The sequence below is a fragment of the Schistocerca piceifrons genome, chromosome 3, assembly GCF_021461385.2.
Source record: "Schistocerca piceifrons isolate TAMUIC-IGC-003096 chromosome 3, iqSchPice1.1, whole genome shotgun sequence".
Classification (NCBI taxonomy): Eukaryota; Metazoa; Arthropoda; class Insecta; order Orthoptera; family Acrididae; genus Schistocerca; species Schistocerca piceifrons.
This window is the reverse complement of record NC_060140.1, coordinates 123,528,894-123,551,947: the sequence shown is the minus strand read 5'-3', so window position 1 is coordinate 123,551,947 and position 23,054 is coordinate 123,528,894. Positions and strand designations below refer to the sequence as shown.

At 36.1% G+C, this 23,054-nt stretch overlaps 1 protein-coding gene across 1 annotated transcript; it reads right to left on the bottom strand.

Moving 5' to 3' along the window:
* Positions 1–7,130: 7,130 nt before the first annotated feature.
* On the bottom strand, positions 7,131–22,434 carry LOC124789540 (S-phase kinase-associated protein 1). Its single transcript, XM_047256936.1, has 4 exons — positions 22,298–22,434; positions 22,081–22,183; positions 13,700–13,908; positions 7,131–8,213 (listed from the first exon to the last, which is right to left on the bottom strand). The coding sequence occupies exons 2-4, from the start codon at positions 22,181–22,183 to the stop codon at positions 8,037–8,039; spliced, it is 489 nt and encodes a 162-aa protein (XP_047112892.1). The 5' UTR covers positions 22,298–22,434; the 3' UTR covers positions 7,131–8,036.
* Between the last annotated feature and the right edge of the window lie 620 nt (positions 22,435–23,054).

The following is a 23,054-nucleotide window of genomic DNA, read 5'->3' as shown; positions in this document are numbered from 1 at the left end:
TAGGCTAGTGGGAAATGGAGGTAGTTTATTCATCACAGTAGACCAAAACTCATGTCCACCAAGGTGGAAATTGAAGCTGCTTGTGATACGGTCTGGGCAAGACTCAGTATCAGGGGTGGTCATACAAAGACAACTGGATCCTACCACCAACCACTCATCTCTGATGTAACCAAAAATTTCAATGACAACCTCAGTTTGCTTGTACTTAAGTTCTCAAATCATATTATAATCATCAGTGGAGACTCAACAATCAATTGAGAAAAGTACAGCTTTGTTAGTAGTGGGTGTGATAAGGCATCCTGTGAAGCATTACTAGATGCCTTCTCCTGAAACTGGCTTGAACAGATATGTTTGAAACCCCACTCATGATGGGAATACATTGGATCTACTGGCAACAAACAGACCTGACCTCCTTGAGGATGTCCACATCAAAATTGGTATTAATGATCATGTCACTGCTGAGGCAACAATGAATACCAAAGTACAAAAGTTAACTAAAACAAGCAGGAAGATATACGCATACAGCGAACTATGTTAATGTCATCTCTCAATGAAGAACTTTAAAGTTTCAGCACAGAGCAGGAGCATGTAGAGGAACTCCAGCTGAAGTTCAAAAGAATAGTTGACCATAACTGGACAGATATGTATCCAGTAGAACAGTTTGTAACAGGAAGCATCCTCCATGGTATACAGGAACTGTAAAAGAAACTTCGAAAGAAACAGATTACTGCATAGTAGGTGTAAAACAAAGTGTAGGGTATAGATAGAGATGCTGAGTGAAATGTGTTTGGCCATCAAGAGAGTAACATGTGATGCCTTCATGACTACCATAGCAGAATATTGTCAAATAATATTTCACAAAACTGAAAGATATTTTGGTCATATGTGAAGTCGGTTAGGGACACCAAAGTTAGTGTCCAGTCTGTAATACAAGAGACAGGAACTGAATTTGACAGTAGCAAAGCAAAAGCCGAAATGCTTCATTCCATTTTTAAATGTTCCTTTACAAAGGAAAACAAAGAGAATTGCCCCATTTTTTAACCCTCACTCTAGTGATAAAATGAGTGAAATAAGTATTTCTGTCACTGATGTTAAGAAACAGCTGAGAGTGTTAAAACTGAACAAAGCTCCAGGCTCTAATGTAATCCTTATCAGCTTCCATACTGTAATCATTATAGATCCCTTGAACAAAAAAACACCCAGTAGTTGGAAGAAAGCACAGGTCACACCCATCTACGATGACAGTAGAAGTAATCAAAAAAAAACTACTGCACAATATCATTGACATCAATTTGTTGTAGAATCTTAGACCATGTTTTGAGCTCACACATAATGATGTACCTTGAACAAAATGGTCTCATTCGTAACAACCAGCATAAATTCCACAAGCATTGGTAATGTGAAACCCACCTCACTTTTCTCACATGACATGTAGGCTCTGTATCAATGCAGTTCCGAAAAGCATTTGACTGTACCAAAACTATGCTTATTGTCAAAAGTGAAGCCATACGTTGTATCAAGTGAAATTAGTGACTGGATTGAAGACTGGTAGGGAGGACACAGTATGTTATCTTGGATAGAGAGTTATGGTCAGAGTGCATCCCCCCCCAGGTAAGTGTGTTGGGACCCTTGCTGCTGATATATATTAAAGACCTTGCAGACAATAGTAACCAACCCTTTTTGCAGGTGATGCAGTTATAGTGAAGTACTACCTGAAAGAAGCTGCATAAATATGAAGTGATTTAAAAGTGGTGCAAAGATTGGCATTTTGCTTTAATGTTCAAAAATGTAAAATTTTGCACTTCACAAAATGAAAAAAATAGTAGTTTATGACTATAATATCAATGACTCATTTTTGGAATCAGCCAACTCATACAAGTACCTGCATGTAACAATTTATAGGGATATGAAACGGGATGACCACATAGGTCAGTCATGGGTAAAGCAGGTGGAAGACTTCATTTTATTGGTAGAATACTGGGGAAGTGCTATCAGGAGATTGCAAACAAATCACTCGTGTGGCCTGTTTTACAATATCACTCAAGTTAGTAGACAAGTACCAAAAAGGACCAACAGGATAAATGACGCCGTGGCTATATAAAGCCCACCCTGCTGTCCGATTCATTCAGTGTGAATAGTCTCACTCAGTGCATGCTGCAGATATGTTTAGTGTTCCGACTTTAGTGTCTAGTGGACTATTTTACATGACTATATTTTCTTCATTTACTTTAGTCTCTTAATGTACTGTGAATTAAGTTTGCAATGAATAAATTTGTTACCAAAAAGGCACACTTGGAAGTTGTTGATATTGTTAAGTCAACCTCCAACAATTACTGTGTCGCCAATTGCTTCGTCGTCTTCAGGCAAGAACTGTTCACAGCCGAAACCTGGACAATCCAGTAAGGGAAGATCATTTCAGAAGTCTTGGTTGATCAAATACACACGGCTAGAATATCAAGCATCTACCGAAAAACTTTTTTTTGCAAAACCTGCGAAGTGGCAGATGCTAAAAATTTATCACAATTTTCTTCAAAAAAAAAAAAAAAAAAAAAAAAAAAAAAAAAAAAAAAAAAAAAAAAAAAAAAAAAAAAAAAAAAAGATGCATTTGCTTCTGTAGGTTTTCTAACTTGAAAAGGGCTTTGGAAAAATTCCGTCTTCATGAAAATGCACTTACGCATAAAGAAGGTGTTCTGAAACTAAATTCTATCACTAACCAAACTGTGGCCTACCAATTGAATGAACAGTTAGATAGTGATATGAAGAAAGGCCATTTAGCTCTTGAGGCAATTTTTACTATCGTGCAATTTCTATGTCGATAAGGACTATCAATTAGAGGGCACAAAGATGTAAACTCAATTTTTTTTCCAATTGTTGGAACTCCGAAAGAATGACATACCTGAGTTTAAAGATTGTTTAGGGCATTCAGGGTAAAAGTGGACGTCCCACTATATTCAAAACAAGATCACGGTTCTACTAGGAAAGTCTGTGTTGAGAGAGGTGTTGGCTTCAATCAAGAAGACTGAACATTTTTCTATTATGGTTGCCAAAACATGGTGATTCTTTGATTCACGAACAAGTGTCATTTTGTATTCGTACTGTTGATGACTCCTTAATCATCAATGACTTTATTGGCTTATACGAGACCCCCACACTGTATCGCAAACTCTGATTAGTATTTTAAAAGACATTTTTGCTCGTCTTGATTTGTCAATGGATAACTTAAAGAGGACAGTGGTGCCTCGAATATAAGATTTTAAGTTCAAAGGACTAAAAAGTTTTGGATATACAACCAAAAGCACGTTATGTGCACTGCACTGCTCACAGTTTAAACTTGCCAGTTGTAGACAGTCTCACCACCTTACGTCTATGACGGATATTACAGCTTTAGCCAAGGACTTAATAAATACTAAGGAAATCCAACAAAAGGACGGGACTTTTCAGAACCATACGCTGTGAGAGAGCCAACGATCAAGCTGGTCTACAACCCTTTTGCCCAACTCGATGGACTATGTGAGCTTCTAATATCTTGAGAACATTGAAAAACTTTGAAGAAGTTTATGAAACATTTTCTGCGGCGAACAAAACAGAGGCAGGTTAGAAATGTGCAGGCTACCTTGAGTCAATGTTAGAATTCAAGACTTACTTTTTTTTATGTCTTTATTGCCATGCAATGAACCCAGTAGAGGATGTCGATGAAAACATTAAATGCCCTCATCTAAGTGTTGCTGATCTGGAAAAAATATGTGAGGGCTTGATTTGTATATTGAATGGCTGGCGTGATAATTTTGAACACTTTTGGGAATTGTGTTTAAAAGAAAAACATCCACAAGTTGATGATCCTTCGCTTCTTCGGAATCGAAGTATACTAAATAAGTATGAAAACAAGGAAGCCAGCTCACCGTGAACTTTCAAAACCCCAAAGGAATACTACAAAGCTATTTACATTGAAGTTTGTGAAATGGTGCACTCTTGCATTACTGAGCAATTTGCTTCAACTGGACTCACACAGGTCACTCCAGTTGAACAAGAGTGCTTGCTTTTAGTAAATAGAGGTGAAACAAATTTGGAAAAATCAACAAGTTTTCAAAAATGAATTAAGACATTGAGAGACTGCACTTACACTTTAATATGTTAGCTGATATCGCTAATAAAAAACAACTGGTCGTAAAAAAATGTGTGATGTAAGAAAGTACATTACACAAGAGCCTGCAGTTGAAGAAATGTTTTGCGAAGTAGTGAAGTGCATTAAGCTTCTCCAAGTAGTTCCAATCATAACAGCAACAGCAGAACGGTCATTTAGTGCCATTAGACGCCAGACGTCATATCTCCAATCAACAATGGGACGGAAGCAATTGAACAACTTGGCTGTTCTCCATGACCACAGAGATGTTTCGGATGAATTGGATATCCGACCAGTCATCAACGATTTCATATTCAGTAATTCAGACAGACCGTCGACATTTGCATCTTTCTAAAGACACTCTAGCCCTAATAATGGCATTTAGAGCAATATTAAAAATATTTATAAAATAGAGAATTAAATACATACATAATGTTAATTTTCAGTTTTGAAATATTACTAGTTTAGTAGTGCATTACTATAGTACTATATTAGTTATTTTCAAATACTCAAATATTTTTAGGGTGTAAGACCCAATTAAAATATACTGTTTACATAGTTTTCGACAAAGTATTAGTCATACTGTATTAAAGCATTAACTTTGAGATATTGTTTTTATTTAATGAACCCTGAGCCTTATTCAAAGTAAGCTTAAATTAGCTATTTCACTTATTAATTGAACTGTTATAATTGTGCAACAGCAATATTTTACGTTTTATTCTTTTAATGATAGTTTAGGATTTATGTAAACATAATTTCAGTCTTTTCCGAGCTATATATTCACTGCTCTGTAATAGTCTATTAGTATGATTACTGCTGTAAATTAAATTAGCTTTCTACAAAATTACCGTGTGTATTTATGTTTTGTTTCCTTTTTTTTCCAAAGCCAAAAGCTGTCAGGCTTGTTGAGTTTCCCAGAGTGTAGATTTACCAAAGAGTCCAGTTTTCAGGGTTCTAATGTTGATCATATGACTTAAATGCTTAAAACTCCCTATTTTTCCATCTAAAATTTAGCAAATTTCCTGGGGCAAGACACCTGTAAGGGTCCCTGTATTCCTGCACTGATTGAATCTTAGCAGCATGCCTTTGTATAGCTTCAAGCGTCTTCCTTTAATCTGACCTGGTAGATATCCCAAGCACCATTAGTTATAAAGACTGGGTCAGAAGTATTCTATATGTGGCCTGCTTTGTAGACTCACTTTCCTAAAACTCTCCCAATAAACGAAAGTCAATCATTCACCTTACCTACCATTGTCCTTTTACACTCATACGATTTCATAATGCTTTGCCACAGTGTAGCTAAATAATATAGGTTATTGAATCGGCACACCACTAGTACTGTGTTCAAACATTACAAGACTTTTTCCCCTACTGATCTACATTTAATCATATTTTTCTACATTTACAACATGCTGCCATTCATCACACAAAGTAGTTTACTGTTGCGCATGTTTCAGTATTGCAATATGCAGTGTCATCTGCTCCCTTTTGGAAAGCAATGGCCAACATTCATAAAATTAACATTTTCCAGTACCTCCTCAGAAAGAGCTCTGCATTTTTTTTTTTGGGTTCCAGAACTTTTTGGCATGTAATCTGGTTTTCCCTACAATTATTGATCCCAGAAGTGTGCTAATTAGTTGATATTTGAATTCAGCAGCAGTGGTGGTGGTGGTGGTGGTGGTGGTGTATGTATGTACGTATGTATGTACATATAGAACACTCAGTTTATCGGTGCTCTTACTCAACTAAAAGAGTACATACAAATTTGAAATTGCTAGTATCTTTTGTGTTAATATTTTCTGATATAAAATGTAGCCACTGACAATAGATTTAATGAAATTACCATCTTCACAATTTCCAAACAACTATACAAAGAAGTACTGATCAAATTTATTAACTCCACCCATGTATTCCTTCAGATAGTCCAGGCATTTGAACAGGGCACACCCCTAAACAAACATTGCCACCTTTGGGATTTTGGCACACTATACTAGTCACTTCTTATAAGGTGTACTTGCAACAGCTATTTCCTTCACATCAAATCCCAACTACGACATTTCCACACTTCCCAAATGTCCTATCTGTAGCTGGCTTCAAACAATTATTTGCAGGAAAAGGGGTGGGGTGGAGGGTGGGGGGAATGGATTTAAAAATGCAAACACCCCTTTAAATTAATAGATGCTCTCAATTTTTCCACTGGTTAAGCTTCGACCACAATTTTAGTTTTCACTTAAGGATTGAAAATGGTTAAGTTCAATAAAACAAATGTACAGTAATAATGCACTGCCATCATGAAAGTGGGAAGCAATTACCTGTGCAATTGTCAGCCACCATCATGAAGTTCTTTGCCGTACAATAGATCATATGTTTCTCTAAGGCTATATTTTGCACCATAGGGGGGGGGGGGGGGGGGGTGAATTTACTTTTGACATGTTTAAAAGCATAGATCTGGATTTGCTTAAAGTAGAAGAAACTTCCAACAAAAAGATAAAGTATTGTCATTTCTAGCAGGCCAAATTAATGGAAATCAATATGCTTAGTTAAAAGCATGCCAGTATTAACATTGTAGGGATTTTTTCCCCAATGACATTTTATGATTTAATCTAGACATTGCTCTTCTATTTGTGTATCAATAATTCACTATTTAAGAATTGAATTTTGATTAGACTTTTCCACCACCAATTTACAAGAATGAATTGGGCAGTGTTCCGCAGTGAGACCAAAATGTTTCTAGTGTAACTGTCACCCCACAAATGAAGAATTAGACTAAAGAAATCCAGATTTCATTATATGCATCAGTGTTTTCACTATGCTAACTATGGAAGTTATCAGTATAACTCAATTTTGGAGACTTGGCAAAAGCACTTTCATTCTAGATATTTTATGAAACCCAAAATTTGTAAGCCACTGCAAATTCACAGAATACAAACCAGAATACATCAAATCAACATGCATGTATTTAATACATTTTTATGCAGTACATGCATTTTTTTTTAATTACTAAACACAGTTTTAAAGGAAGAAATTTATTTCACATAAATTTCACTTACATTCTCTCACCACAATGGTTTATTTTAATATGTCAATAGTATACATTAATAAATAGTAAACAAAACACACAGAATACACCACATAGAAGTTTTATATCCACAATAGAACCTCCCTTCACTACGACAAACATGTAGCAAGTAAACTGAAGATTTCCTTAGAGCTAAATACACAAACTTGCCTTTAATGTGCTTCTATTACACAACCCTTAGTAATATTCTCAGGTAAGTTTGAAGATGTTGGAATTTCTTTTCGAGAGAGCAACCTGATTAAAACAGATCATTAAATTATGACAAGCTTAGTCTACACAAACTTTCTAAGATCAACTATTGAACTATACTTTTCAGTTTAAATTAAACTGTGGCAAGTAAGTCCAGATGCACTGTCCTGGTTATTACATTTAAAATAAAATTTGCTCACACCAAGTACCAAAGAAAATGCAGAGTTGGTTTTATGTAAGGTTTTATTAAAATGCAGTCTATAACAGATTTCTCTCTAATCTACTTCACATATGTTTTACAACTGACAATAAATACTGAGGTCATACACTTAAAGGAACTTTTATTTTGCAATAACCAAAATAAAGAGGAAAAAACCCTGGATTTGCGTAAGTGTACTTAAATGTACAACTGCCAAAGCCTTTTCTAATTTGCTTTATACATTTGCATCATCAGTTTTATATGATGACTTGGCAGCACATCTGTGTTAAGATACACTATGTCATTAACAATAAATGTATGCACGAAGTTTATGTGGTTGGACAATCAGAAGCATATGATTAGGTACAATTAACAGAAGGGAGAAGATGGAGATTACAATTGTGTATACATAAATTCAAATAAAATTTTAAGTGACTTGAGCAATCTTTTTACTTCTCCTCACACCACTCATTTTCTTTGCGGACTTGTTCTTCTTCGCTAGCAGTAAAATCATTCTTTATGTTGAAGGTTTTGCGTATCTCCTCCGGAGTTTTGCCCTTTATCATGTTAGCAACAGTCTTGCATGTGACATCAAGCAAACCCTTTATGTCGAGATAATTTGCTGCCTAGACAAGTTAAAAAAATTAATGCATTATTACTATCCAGCACTGTACACACTTTACAGTAAGGATAAAAGAGCTGAACAAGGGAGGGGGGGGCGGGGAGGGGGGGGGGGGGGGGGGATGGCATAAACTAACAGTCAAAATTAAGTTATCTTCAAAACCAGCAACTGTTCCTAGTTTAGTTCACAGTTCTTTAATAAGGCAGTAAGCATTATTTCCCCAGAAGTGTGTTGTTTTTGAATATTTAAAAAGTGCATCAAAAAAAATGCATGTTATCAATATTTCTTTGTTTCATGAGGAAGTCTAATATGGCAGAAGTAACATTTATGAACATCCAAAATCAGTTTTCAACACCAAGAATTTATAGCAAATTAGTTATACACAAAATAAATTCTACACAAATTATATGGTAAATATTACAAAATTGGCGGCTACTCAAGAACTAGCTGTCCAAACCTACACAACAGAAGGTCTACTACTAAAATATCTGGTCGAGATGAGCTGTCCTTTGTAATTACACAGCAATGCATGAAAAGCTAAAATACAACCTTTTTTAATTTAAATGCAAAATTACGTTGGGGTTATTCCATACCCAACAGTCCAGGACTGGTTTCTCAATCACCCCAGAGAAAAATTTTTGTAAGTCATTTGAAAGCTTAGACCAATTTGTTTCAGACCACAAGCATTTTTTGCATTTACAAGTGTGTGTTTTTTTTTTTTTTACATTATTCTGTAGGGGGTTGCCTCATATCTTCCAAATGATAAGCATTTAGTTCCACAAAGTAGACTATAAATTATAACCATGATCACATAGCTGATTGAGCCATTAACAATATATTAGTGAAAAGTATTTACTTTTTGTATAGTATGAATGGTGATAAGCTTACACATACACTATTTTAAAAATAGTTTTCGAATTTTTTCATTCTTTGGCCTGCAATATCTTTGTTAGGAAAACAAAAATCTACATACTTTATAGACCTTTCTGATATCAAACTTCAGCATGAATTTAATGTTTGAAATTTGATGGGAAGTAAAAAAATTACCAAGACGAGTTAATATGTGCTAACATATTACATTATCTTGTTTGCTTTTATTATGTAGCTCATGGAACACAAGTTTCTTCACTCAGTCTGGGTATTGCATTATAAGTTCATCCAGATGCAGCTGGAAATTCCAGGGAAGACTGCTTCAGCACACCAACATGCATCCAGACAGGATCCTTTTCAATTTTTTAAAAATTAGGTCCTTGGTCCAGGTGGGTGGAAAATTTAACATGCACATCTGTTTTGACAAAGAATGTTAACTTCAGAATCCACCATTGTTCACAGTACACACAAGCCACTATGTCCTCATTTTGATGTCCGAGTGGTACAAGTTATACACACTGATGAAATTAACTATCAGGGAGGTTCATGTGAACTTACACTTGAGCAAGCTGTGTGGCTGAGGTATGAAACAATGTAACGTCAGGTACCTCTAATCTGTAACAAATATTGAATCCTTCCTCAAAGACACCAGCAGAAAGTACTTCTATTTCCTCTATTTTTTAAACATGTCGGTAATTCCTTTTAGGTGTTCTTTACAGAATTTAAAGATTTCAAGATGTCAAGATCTGGATGTCATAGGTTCGCCGCAGACAGCTTACTTGGTTGTATTCCAAACACCATCACATGCATTGTTTCCATGGCATGATTTAAGTAAGTGGCACTCTGTATGAAGTCCACATCTTTTGGTTTGTTTTGGCTCACAGCATCACAGAAGTTTTATCAGTTTATGGAAGGGTAGTGCAGTTTTATGTAGTTAATTGCAGTTGAAAAGCATGTACTGCCATAGCATTGTGTTCAAGGTGGTCAGTCACCTATGCCAAACTGTGACTATTATAGTAACAATATTGTCAGAAGGAAAGTTTCTACTCGCCATACAGCGGAGGTATGGAGTCGCAGATACGCACAGCAAAAAAGACAGCGCTATCGGCCATTAAAGCCTTCGTCAACAATAGACACACACACGGATGCATGCAAACTCGCACTCAACTGCAGTATCAGGAAACAAACCTTAGACTGCCCGAGACTGCAGCTTTGTGTGTGGGTATGTGTGCGTGTGCGTTTTGACGAAGACAATGGCCAAAAGCTTCAATTATCAGTTTTGTCTATCTGCGACTCAGCATCTCCGCTATATTGTGAGTAGCAATTTTCCTCAAAACATTTAGACATTCCACCCTGGATTTTCCATTGTCTGACTATGGCCTGTGTTTACCCAATGGTGCTCTTTTACTTCACCTTGAACAAACAGTTTTCAGGATAGTCAGCAAGAATTAAGCATTTATCAACTGCCAAGGTTTGGTTTTCAGCTTTCAAAAATTTACCCTGTGCTTTGGCAATAAAATTATGCATTTTCAGGTTTTCACAGTTAGCTACCAACAGCTCACAAAATTCTTCTTCTGGTTATGTGATTAACATTTGTGTCATCCATTATTTGTATTCTATACTATAAGGCGTCAAATCATCGTCTTCAGATTACTCAAACATTGGAAGTAAAGTTAGTTTGCCTGGACAGTTCTGACATTTTCCCCGTGATCATGCAACTGGAACTGTCAATATTGTAGACCCAAACTTCCGAAAGGTTTACAGTCAACTGAGATAGGATCCCTTTTTATTTTCAAAATAATATTCTGATGATATAAATGTAAACATTGTGGGTGCCAAATACCCCTGCAACAATACACCATTTTGGTCTCAACTCATGAAAATTCAACCTTCCAATTTTAATATTTGAATTTTCTAAGTCTGTTAATAGTTCATTTAAGCCACACAATATTAATCTTTTTGTCTCTGGACCTTATTACTATTTTATTTCGCTGGAACAATCCTTTTGCCAGGCATCAAATGTTATGCAGATAACAGCCTAATAACTTTTTCGAGTGTTTTTCATTTAATGAAGTTAGAGACACTTCATTTTTTTTAAATACAGATAGCACTTCTTTTACCAACTGCCTTGTTAATTTATATTCAGACATTAAATTCATCACTAATTTTGCTTGACTCCAAGATCTGATAGTAAACTGATAACTTGATCCTCTTTGACACACAATGTTTCATTTTCAACTTTTCTATCAAATCATATTTGGGTGGAAAATTTTTAGAACTATGTGGTTTGTATCACCTTTTCTTTTGAAATGAAAGTTCCAAATTCTGACAGTAGTTGCCAGTTTCAATATTTGCAATAACTGTAAAAGGTCTCTTCTTCACTTGGTTTTCCAATACACCCAGGATTTCATGAACTAAATCCACATTTTATAGTTTTTTGGTAAGTCAAATTCTTATCTGAACTATAACCACCCATTTCTCTGTTAATGGCAAATACCTTAGAAAAACATGTTTGACAGAACGACTTTCCTGGTATTATATTGATAAAAGGATTATCTTTTCACACTGATCAAACATTATTTCTCTCAGGCCTTTTGGTATAGGCTGCTCATGTTTTTTTAAAAAACAGTTCCAGGAATACTGAGAGCCAGAAACAGATGAAGTTTCTTTAAGTTCTTTATTTCATGGTACTGTCAAGCTTAACCTGTGAGTTAACTCTGAAGTAAAACTTTCTTCTTCACCGATCATTAATTAATGTCTTTAGGAAACAATTACACTTACAGCAAGCTTAATTAATAATAAAAATGAAAAACAGACTTATTTAACTGCACACTTCAAGAGCTCACCTTCAACTGAGCAAGTTAACAAGTTGGTGGTAAGGGAGGGAGGGGAGGGGGGGGGGGGGGTGGGGGGGGGGGGGGGAAGACTGACAGGCTTGTCTGTGAGCCTGTCGTGCATACTTGCAGATGCTGTCTGCTACCCTGCTGAAACTTTCTGCAGATGATTGTTAAAACAAATAATCAATCACATAATTTACATATGAAATTAAATTTATGTACTTTATTCCATTAGTATAGACAGTGCAGATATTAAGAAGTGTATTTTGACTCTTTTGTAATTGTTTCCCAACATACAATTTAATCTCCAAGTTGAAAATCATACTTAAGTTTGACATAAAATGTATTTTCAGAGTAATCTTCAGATCCATATCTGTTCCCTTGATGAAGATGTTGCATGCCAAGGAATGAAAAATACAAGAATCTTATTCTTGTATTTTTAAGCATAAGCTCACCTCTTATACTCTAAAAATTACCTGTAGCATGTAATATACAAGCACAAAGTATTAAGGCTCAGAAATTAATCCTCTGAAAAATTACTGTTCAAAAACTGATTTTTCAATTTGCAACCAACAACTTTGAGCTATTAAAAATATACTAAGGAGCATATTCAGCTAGGAGATCATGGTTATACTTTATAGTTTAGGGTATGGTGAACTAAATGCTTCTCATTTGGAAGGTCCAAGACAACCCATTATCAAATAATTTAAGAAACCACACGTACTTGTAAATATGAAATAATGCTTGTTGCCTGAAACAAAAATGGCCATTGTTTCTAAATGATAAACAACTTTTTTAAAACGTTTTAGCCCATTTAACATTAGGAAATTCACTGAGCAACTATGGAATTTTCTGGTAAGGTCAAGCAACCAATTATTTTTTTCCTGGGCCACTTGGTATGGAATGAGCCCTTTATTCTTTCCAACTTAAGTAATCAATTATAACCATTGCACGTAACAAGGAAGTGAGTTGATAACTAAGTGTGTTATTACATCAGGTCAATTTACATTTATTTAACATGCACACACTGATTGCTGCCCAAGTCCCCACTCAGCTACCTGCATCCTTCACCCCCCCCCCCCCCCCAACCAAACCACAATAGAAAGTGGAAGATGGTTTAACATCCCACAGCCTGTGTGCTGGAATTTGTCAGTGACTAGTCCAGGTAATCCGTTACCAAGAACAATCCAAGGTAAAAAGACCGCTACATACTGTAAAGATGACATGTTAAATTGCAGACAGACAAGACACTAATTACCAGAATGAGATTTTCACTCTGCAGCGGAGTGTGCTGCAGATATGAAACTTCCTGGCAGATTAAAACTGTGGGCCGGAGCGAGACTAACTCGTGACCTCTGCCTTTCACGAGCACGTACTCTACCACTTGCCCGGTAAAGGCAAAGGTCCCGAGTTCAAGTCTCAGTCCGGCACACAGTTTTAATCTGCCAGGAAGTTTCAAGACACTAATAAGTTTTCAACAACAGCCTTAACCAGCAAAGGCAACACACAGACCAGAAGATACTAGTTTGAGCTACTGGAAATTCTGTTCATGCCCCCATATGCACACAGTGTGTCTTTTCTGACTAGGGTATGGCTGCCGATGTGTAGCTGCTGGTTGTGCCTGCAACTTAATATGCAATCTCTGTGGTAAACAGATCGATCTTTTCTTTAGATTGCTGACATTCCAACCTGTGATTTCCACTGTTTCATTACAAGCAGTAACATGACCACTAATACACTGCAACAGTTCGCAGGAATATGTGCCAGTAGACAGTATACGTACCAGTATCAATTCAAACAGTGTTCCTTGATCAACTTTCAAGAAATCTGCATCCCATGAACTGATATCATCTGTTCTCTTTTCCTTATTTTCATCATCTTCTGGTGGAGGAGGGTCATCCTTATGGTAAGTAGCCCACTGAATCACTTTTTTCAAAATTGCAGAGTTCACATTTGGCAGAGGAACAACTTCTTCATCATCTTCATCCATTCCTGTTAAAAATTGCAACTGGAGTTGTGAAAACAGTCAGCATAATATTACACAGGGATCAGAAACATACTTTACAGAACTCTGAAAAGGCAAGAGATCCAGTGCTCATATGAGCATCACCTGTAAACAATTGGATCCTACAAATTGACTTTAGTAACTATCAGGTGCAAACAAACAACATGACCCAAATTGATGTTTTCTTTAGGGAAGCTCAAAGAAAAAACAATTAAGTGACATGCTCTGTCTGACCATGATGGACAGTTAGGATAAATAACAGTTCCTTACAGTAATCCTCAACACATATCAGAATAATGATTCAAAGACAAATGTTCCTAACAAGGCAAACTACTTTTGCTTTTTTTCCTTCACAGTTCAGTACACTTTATTCCTGTTTTCATGCTTTATCTGCTTTCAGTTTTTGACGGACTGTCTACCGGACCCTCGTATCAGTAAATCTGATGAGAAGGTGGAGGAGTAGTAGTTCCATGGGGGCATTCCCTTTTAAGGACAATTTACAAGAGATGACTGAGGTGAAATTATATTGAACCAAACACTAACACAAAATTCAACTTATTTAAAAATAAGTCATGTAAGCTACTCAGAACATTAAACAGCCACGTAAAAAACCAAGAATCACTAGGATTAAAGTATATTGTAAAACGAAAATGGAAATGTGGGTGATACGAGGCAGGGCAACTATCCATAGAACAGGCTAATATCACTACCAAACTGAATGGAAGTACCCTAAATGATTAGTCAGATAGCAAATATTTAATAGTCATTTCTTAAACATAATGGGAAGCATAAAGGCACAGTTCTGAACAAAAATCACAGCAGTATGTCAAACTTCAATTGTTTCAGAAGAGTTGCTATACCACAACCATTAAATAAAATAGTGCCAGTTTGTATTTTCTGCAACTTATCAAAGGCATTTGATTTTGCAAATCTCAGTATTCTACACATAACTAGGTTTCACGAGAGTTATGATACAGACAACCAGCGGATTATGATATGTATCAACAAAATGACAGGAAAATTTACTTAGCAATTCAACCTATATAGGCCAAGTGAAAATCATGAGGTTCCTCAAAGCTCAATGTTATGTCCCTATTGTTTCTAATATGTAAACCACCATCGGCCCAATATACAAGCATAATTAGTTCTTTTTGCAGATAACACTAGTAATAAAGCATACACAGAACAGAAGAAATTGCAAACAATGTCAGGTTACCTTCCATTAGGAACATGAGTGCAGTAACAAGTATGAGAGGACTTTCAAATAAATGATGGACCACAGCACTCAGTTGCCCTTTTCTTGCAGGTTTTATTTGGCAAATCAACATTTCAGCTAATGCGTATCCATTATCAATGCACCATTTCACAGTATCAATGCATGTTCTAGTACGTCAGTGCCTCCTTGTTCGGACTTGTTGAAGCAAGAACAGGGGACTGATGTAGCCTACTAGAATATGCATTGATAATGGCTAGGCACTAGCCAAATCTAGATTTGCCAAATAAAATCTCCAAGGAGAGGATGACCAATTGCTGTTGCCTATGATTTGAATGTAAACAACATTATTCGAGGTATCATCAACTTTCTTCCTGTTAAAGATCTCATTCTCCATTTAAAAAATTTCCTCTTTTGCATGTTAACACATTGATTGGCATAGTCTATTTGGGTTACCGACCCCTTGGGGCCACTTACTTTTTTTTCAATATCCTGCTTTACTTTACTCCAAGTAAACTTGTCAAGTGCAAATAAAGTGAAAATGTGGCACTTTAGTACCTTTTTAAATTTTTTGTGCAAGTTACATATGAATCATATGGCCCTAGAGTAAAGGTACCAGGTTTGTCATTTGCTATGTCGCTAATAATTTTAGGCTTGTACTGCTGTCAGTTTTTCATTCCACAGCATTATTTGTGTACAGTTGCATTATTGATTTCCTGCATTGTTGCTATGGTCTTTATTCAGTGTTGTTTGCTCCATAACAACGTGATATTGTGGCAGAAGAAAATGTCTCAGAAGTTATGAAGATGAACAAAGGTATGTACAGCAATTAGATGAAGTTATGGACATAAGTGATGAAGATTCTGTGTCTATTTGGTGATGGCTCAGATGAATTTTTACCAGAGGAGACCGGAAGTGAAACAGGACGTTCTGATGTTGGAATCAGATCAGTGATGGTAGGAAGAAGAGTTCTATGTCCACATTCAGTCAAAGAATCAGACTTCACTGCAAGAACCAGGCAGCAAAGCACCTCTAACCGTGCTAGTACCATAACTACTGCAGTTGACTCAAGTTCAATTGAAGTACATCTGCATCTACATTGATACTCCGCAAGCCACCCAATGGTGTGTGGCGGAGGGCACTTTACGTGCCACTGTTATTACCTCCCTTCCCTGTTCCAGTCGTGTCCAGTATGTGTAATAACAGAAAGATTAAGATAACACACTCAGAACAAATTCCAATGGGATTGTCTGGGGGCCAGTTACAGGTAAAAAAATGTGAAAACTTTACATTTCTTCATTCCAGTTCTGGTGTCAATGCTTCTGTTGCACTAACTCTCAAAGGCAAGACACCACACGATTTCTTCAAATATTTTGTAACTGATGAAATTTTAGAATATGTGACTCAAACTAATTTGTATCCAAAAATTTTTTTAGAAAGTCATTCAGTAACTTAATTCATGTCTAAAAAGTGGACTTATGTCAGCAATACCGAAATTTAACAATTTTTAGAATTTTTCTCGTGGATGTCACTAAATGTAAAACTGACGATTCCAAATTATTGGTCAAAAAATATGCTCTATTACAACAATGCAAAAAATGTTATGTCACGCAATTACTTTGAACTGCTTTTATGTATGTGGCGTTTTTCAGATAAAAAGTGCCCGCTGTGAAACCGCTTATTCAAAATTCAACCTCTTATCACGAAATTACTGCAGATATTTCAAAGTGCAGTTGTGCCGGAGAAAAGTTTGCATTGACGAAACACTTGAGCCATTTTGAGGAAGACAGTTTCATTCAGTATAAAGAGAATAAGCGCCATAAATTCGGAATTAAATTGTTCAAATTTTGTCTTAACAGTTGTTACACCTGGAATATGAAAGTTTACTGTGGGAAGAATGCAAATCCTGGTTTTCCTCTTGCCACTTCTGTGGTTATGAAGCTTACAAGTAGATTACTAAATGAGGGCAGACTCTTATATACAGACAATTTTTACACAAGTGTTCATCTAGCACACCAGCTTCTTGAACAATCAACACATTTAGTTGGTACTCTAAGATCATACAGGAAACTGAATCCAGAAGACGATGTAGAGGCAAAACTGAGGAAGGGGGAACAAAGTGAAGGAAAGTACCAGAGGCGTAGTAGTACTGAAATGGAAAGATAAGAGGGATGTTCTGATGCTGAGTAATGTCCATGGAGAAGAAGCAGCAGAAGTTCAAACCAGGAAGGGCACAAATAAAAAACCAGCAATGATAACTGACTATAATCAAAGTCTTTTATAGATCTGACCAAATGAGGTCTTACTCGCACTGTCTAAGGCGGGGTGTGAAATGGTACAGGAAGCTTGCAACTTAATTGTTGACAGGGTCAACACTGGTAAATGCTCATGTGATTTACTGACAAGATCTCAATCACAGAATTCAAAGAGGAAGTGACTTGAGACTACTCCATACAGAAGATGCCGATGAGCCTGAGACATCTCTCACCAAAGCCTCCGCGTTACCTGCAGATTGAACATGGGAGCAGCCAGTCGTAGGTATACAGTGTGCTACGAAAAAAATGAATTCTGACGAGAGCAAGCTGTCAAGAAATGCAAACTAACTGCATAAAGCACCATGCATACAGGTCTTAAGAGAAAAAGTGGAATGACCCAAATTATTTCAGTTTCATTGTTGTTGCAATTACAGTGGAAGAATTGTAATAAAACTGTGTGCGATTTGCATCTACTGTGTAAGTAATATGCCAAACCAAATAATAAATAAATAATGAAAAGCTGTAAAGTCTAATATGACTGAGCCATGTGAGTTATATATAACTCACGAATTCAGATGTCAGTAACTACTCTTGAGCTCTTGAAAACCGTACGCCACGAACATGCTTTGTTACTGGAGTCATAACCTACTACAACACAGTCACAGCACGTTCCTGCTAGTTACAACTGCACCATGGAGCTGTAAATGGAAAAATGTCCGCGAGTTGTATTTATATCATGTGGCCCGAAGAAAAAACTTCCTGCGAGTTATATTTAACTCGGGTGGTAGTACAATCATGACGAGGATAAAATAAGGTGTCCATGTTTTTGAAAGTAAACTGGAAAAACTTTTGCGAAGCCATGTCCTAAAACAACTTCGTTCTTCAGACATTTGCACAATTATTGGAATTCTTCGGAAGACAAATCAGTATGTTGACACTATGCACATTCTCATTCAATAATGTCATGTTTAATGATTATCTGGTGACTATCTTTAAAGAAATAGAATTTGTCACAAATTCTTTGAGACTAATAAGTAGTGCTCACCCACAATCTTTCTGTACATAACTAAATAGTTGAGCAATCTGACTACTGCTTCACATTATATTTGTCCCCTCAAGATGTTTGTTGTAAGTAAACTGCCACAGTTCGAAAGGAACAATGATATACATTATTTAAATACCAGAAGGAGAAATGTTCATTACTCTACATCATGGTTTTCTATAGCACACACACAAAAATTGTACTTCCTGCATTGTATCACATACCCAGTGATATGGCTGAGACAGCAAAGCAAAATTCGAAAACTTGAAGTTCTGTCTTGACAACTATTCTGTTGAATCATTTCTTAATTACTGTAATGTGCAAAAGGCAGCACGTAAGAATTACTAACTTACATTTGCACATTTTAAAAATTACTTACAATTGTCCAGCATGCAACAATATTTATGAACTAATTAATTTGTTGTGCGAATGGAAAATGACTATCACTGCAATTTATCATGCAAAGCTTTCCCTGGACTAGGAAACTTAGTAAAATAATACTCTGATGACTAAGGCCTACCCACAACTGCAACAAGATTACAAAAAATTTAAACAATGGAAATGTAATCCATTTACTTTTGGCGTGCATAGCCAAAGCCATCTCACATAAGGTCCAATATTAAAGCAATTATATTATCCACAATTTAAGAAAATTATCGCATTAAATGCTGCCAAGGGCGTAGGTAAGAGACATTTGACCAGATGGGTAGATCAAAATGTAAAATACTGTAATTTATCACAACAAATACAGTCCTTTTTAAGAGGAAGGAAATCCCCAGCACACTTCCTTTGGATGAATTGATCTTTCATCTTTTGTCTTCACTCTTACTTGCCTTAAATATATTGAAAAAATTTCATAGGAACAAAACCTTTTATTTGGAGTCTTAAAACTGATTTTAAGTGTATTTTGGTCTGGGGTTGGAAGGTTACCCAACTCTTCACAAGGAAGTTCTTATGAACTTTATTTTTCCTAATAGAAGATTCAACAAGTGTAACTTCTCTTGCAGCTTTTCATTTAATTCATTTTTGCATATTTTCTTTAAAAACTTATGTCTTTTCCACTCAAAGGTTTCCTACTCAAGTCCCTCTGGAGTCCACGCTAATGTGTGCTGTTTCCACGTCATTCCTTCAATTTTCCTGTACCAGTTTCACATTGAGATAACTGAAACACCCCGACATTTGTAATTTTATTCTGTGGGAAAAGAATGTTTGCATAAATTAACAAAATTTTAGGACACTGCTTTATTAGAGTCTTATTTTAACAGCTACTATTTTCAGCTTTATGCTAGCTATCAAAACCCACAATCCAAACATCAACTATTATACCTACACCAATTACACTGTTGGAGTCCAGGTATTTCACTTATACCAAAATGAAAGCTGTTACATTTTTAAGTCAGCCCATTAGATATAGTTTTAATGTAATAAAACTCTGAAGTTAACATTTTTCCATCTGCAGTGAAATCTTGAGGTTGTATATTGTGAATGCAGCAGCTGCAGCTTAATATAGCTATGTTATTAACAGCATGCTAGAAGACATGTAATGATGTACAGCTTTCACTGCCTCTGCAATTTATTCCTGAATTCTAATTTAGTATGCTACTTCCTGTAAGCTCACACCACATTAGCCAACTCAATTTGGTTTCCACCTGTCATCCTGTACAGTAACATTAATGCTCGAATTATGTGGCTGGGCTTGCAGGTGAGGCAGCGTATTTTAATAGTATTGAACTAGACTTTCACTGACTAATTGAAACCTGCCCTACGTACTAACATTAAGACAAACACTTTTAGAAAATAAAAAGTGGAGAAGTCCAGGATAGGACAACAATATGGAAATGACATTACTAGTTACCACATAGGAGCCACTGCATTGCCAATGGACATAAAGAGCAATAATGTTGGAAATATTTAGGCTTTTGGATGAAGTTCTCCTTCAAAATAGTAATAGGAAAAACCATCACTCAACGATAACAGCCACTGTCTCCCAACCGTAATGCCTTAACTGCCACACTGGCATAATTTACTTGTGGTTTACATGCCACATCAACCAACAGAACCTAGAACACTGGCTGCAGTACAGATTAGTTTTGCCACTTTACACATCGACGTGAAACAAGTACCGGCACTCTTCTGTTCAATCTTTGTTTGCAAACTTATGCAGCCACACCACTCAAATAATCAGGATCAGGAGGCTCAATCAACATTTAAAAATTAAAAGAATTATTTTCCTTCACCACCAGCCTTTCCCACAAGATCTTGCAACAAATTAAAAGTTTGTAATATTACAAAGTTTACAACAATGCTGATACACTTCTGACCAAATCATGGATACCATTTGTCTACGCGACAAGTAGTGCAGATGGTAGCTTAGGTACTATCAGAAATTTGTCAGTGGAAGCTTTCCTAAAAAAAAAAAAAAAGAAGTATGTAGGCCCTATATTTTGTTTAGAGCCAGATTTGCTCTGTTACCGTATTGCTGCTACTCTAAAGCGGAAGGAAAACACTCAACTTGCGACGGAAACTTCATAACTATTATCAGCTTCTTACACATTGTCGCCACAAAAGAAATTCTCACAGAGACAAGTCAGTCTCACTACAATCTTGACAATACTAACAAACAGTATCTTAATTACCGTGGAATAAGGTTCCCAAATGTCTTAATATAATGAACTGATAGCTATTATTTTAATTTAACAATTGACATGAATATTATATTTAAGAAACTTAATAACCTGGAACATTTTCAGCTCTGGCATACCCTAATTCTGAATGGGTCTAATGATGTAGTCTCAACTCCAGATAGCAACCTCTTTCTTGTCCTAACCCCATGACAGAAAAAGGCGTCTGTAGCACACAAATTACGGTGCTGTATATTGGAATATAACGGTGGGGAAAAAAGAGAAGCCGAATCAAAGCGTCGAATGAACTACGCGACGGAATGCTCTATGTCAACATTTTCTTAAATCAAGAACAGAGCTCGATAAATTTAATGTATATGCATAGATCATACCACATTCACGAATATCGATTACATCAAATTTCTAAACCGCTGTAACTACAATTCAAAATAACGGCGTAGGCAGAAGACAGTGCTAACCTTCGATTTAGCAAGAATTAGTCTTCCGCCGATCGTTTCCATTGCACACTTAATACGCTTGCATTAGCAATAAAGACTACAGATTAAACTGTAACGCTGAGATTTATGTTAATTGGATGACGTTATACAGGGTGGCGCAATCCGATCACACAGTATAGCGTCACCCTTACAATTAATCGAGAGGTGATTTAGAGCCATCCAGGGACATGTTGGCTTAACACGAGACTGAAGCACAACCGGATTCCACAATACACTGATACTGGGCGTGAAGAACTTGACACTAGCTCGTGTTTAAAGCAGTAAGCCACAATTCAAGGCCATTATAGTTTGCAGGACGCTCAATAGCTATCTTGATCTGTCATCGACTCACAACATTCTACACTGATACTGTAACTATTTCATAACTAACTGCTACGCGTTACGGATTGATTTTTCCTCTGTCAATTATTACTACTTAATACTGTCGGTAAGTTCACAATGACGTTAAGCGGACATTTTTGGTATGGGAAGCACCGTACGTTAATGGACGAAGTAACTATTTCTACTTACCAAGATCTTCCAACATGGTTTTAATTGTCACTGAACACTTCGCTATTTCAACGTCAACCTCAAAAACTTCGCCATCAGAGCTTTGCAGTTTTATATTCGGCATCTGAAATTGAATTATTCGGTTGAGAAGTGCTACAACATTAACGAAATATCTACTGGCGACAGAATAAAATACAGTTTCTTAAATAATAACAACGCAATACATTGAAATACATACTTCGAAAAAGAAACGATTATTTGCTCCTAAACAAGAAAACACGACACAACTCCGCCTTAGCTGGAACTATTTCCTCCCTAACAAAAGGTACCACAGAGTTATATAGATTCATCCGCGATCAGAGACATTTAAACGAACAAACTGTTGCATGGATATTAGAAATAGTATCGATATAATAATTGTCCTAACGTTGTAATTTTACACCAATAGCTTCACAACCGGGAAATATTATTGTTTTCAGTGCAGTAAAAAAGTTTCTTCTTCGTACATCTTGTGAATTTTTGAATGAAGACTTTTGGTTAACATACAGTTTCTTGCTATCTCTTATGCGATCCATATTTATTATTATTTTCATTTAAGATCTAATAGTAAAATATTGTTTACACAGTATTCGCCTGAAAGTCGCTTATCTGCATTTGTTTATACATGATATCGTAATGCTTCTCGATTTTGTAATAAGTTTAAGTGATTAGTAGTTTCTAGAAATATAGGCTACTTTTACGTTTTGTAAGACATGAGTTCGAAAGAAGTTTGACAATGAACTGATCGATCTACTTCCTAAATACACTGTGACTCCAACACTGTACTTCAGTTTGGTTCTTACGCCAGACGAGATGTTCATAAAAGTTATCTTCTTATGATCAGTTAATTCTGTCAGTGTTTCATAATGAGTATTCCAGTTCATATAACAAAAGATTTTATTTTTGTAGTGGTATTATACATAAAAAGTGAAAAGTAAGATGAGACCTCACATACT

Coding starts and splice junctions, on each gene's coding strand:
- LOC124789540 (XM_047256936.1), bottom strand. CDS start 22,183: ATGCCGAATATAAAACTGCAAAGCTCTGATGGCGAAGTTTTTGAGGTT. Junction 13,909..22,080: donor AACCATGTTGGAAGATCTTG/GTAAGTAGAAAT, acceptor AATTTTTAACAG/GAATGGATGAAGATGATGAA. Junction 8,214..13,699: donor CACTGTTTGAATTGATACTG/GTACGTATACTG, acceptor TAACTTGTCTAG/GCAGCAAATTATCTCGACAT.